The sequence below is a fragment of the Poecilia reticulata genome, linkage group LG12, assembly GCF_000633615.1.
Source record: "Poecilia reticulata strain Guanapo linkage group LG12, Guppy_female_1.0+MT, whole genome shotgun sequence".
Taxonomy (NCBI): Eukaryota; Metazoa; Chordata; class Actinopteri; order Cyprinodontiformes; family Poeciliidae; genus Poecilia; species Poecilia reticulata.
Window position 1 is genome coordinate 9,976,489 of NC_024342.1, and position 986 is coordinate 9,977,474.

A 986-nucleotide genomic window follows, 5' to 3' on the forward strand; every position below is an offset into this window, starting at 1 on the left:
ACTACTAAATCTTTAGTAAACAGCTAGAATACATGGAGAAAAAAGTTTTTAAAAAACGACATAAATTTAAAACAAGAGGAGTAAATAAAAAAGATTCTTGATAAAATCAGGCGAATAAAAATAACATTTAAAACAGGCAAAGAATTTCAAAAAATCACATTCTGTCTCTGTGGAGGGATTTTAAATAATGCAGGTTGTTCTGTGTCTCTGAGCAGGAAGGACACGCTCACTGCTGAGCAGCCATGGTGCTGTCTCACCTTCGCTTTCTCATCCTCCTCATCACGTTGCTGCCCCGCGCCTCGCTGTCGGAGAACCTCAGCCACCCTGATGCGGCTGCTGCGGGTCTGGACCTGCGGGACCGGCCCTTTGTCGTCGTGTGGAACATGCCCACAGCTAACTGTCAGAAGCGCCACAACGTCCACCTGGACCTGCAGGACTTTGGGATTGTGGAGAATCAAAGGCAGCGTTTCCAGGGACAGGTGATGAAATGATTTAGATAGACTAAAGAGATAATAGTCTATCGCATAATTACCTTCTAAACTCACTATACATACTCTATCTGCACAGTGCCAGGGATCTTTGGTTTTGGTCAACAGTTCTGCATGATTTTTATGTTAACAGTTTTCTTAAAAAATGACAGAAAAAAGGTTCCAGACCTTCTGATCAGGACTGGAAACCTTGGCAACTGGAAGCAAACTATAGAGAAGGACAGCTGACTGTTAACTTTAGGGTTCTTATGCTTGAAATCCTTGAACTTCAATTTTGTATCTTCAAGGTTTGGAAAGCTCATCATTTCTGTACAAAGTGCCTGAAAGTGCTTCTTATTGAAACGGCACAGTTTTGTAATAAAGTGCAATCTAACACTTCATTAAAAGCCTAAATTTGGATAATTTACAGTTGAAAGACATGTTTTTTTCCACCATCTGAAGTTAAATTAGACCAAACTTCTCATCTTTTAAGTAAATTCGAATTGCCAAATTATTTTT

At 39.9% G+C, this 986-nt stretch overlaps 1 protein-coding gene across 1 annotated transcript in view; it reads left to right on the forward strand.

Moving 5' to 3' along the window:
- The first annotated feature begins 173 nt into the window (after positions 1–173).
- The window catches only part of hyal3 (hyaluronidase 3), a 3,841-nt gene continuing 3,028 nt past the window's right edge, over positions 174–986 (forward strand). Inside the window, exon 1 of the mRNA XM_008423840.2 lies at positions 174–479. Within this exon, the coding sequence (XP_008422062.1) occupies positions 243–479 (237 nt within the window). The 5' untranslated portion in view covers positions 174–242. The remainder of the gene's footprint in view (positions 480–986) is intronic.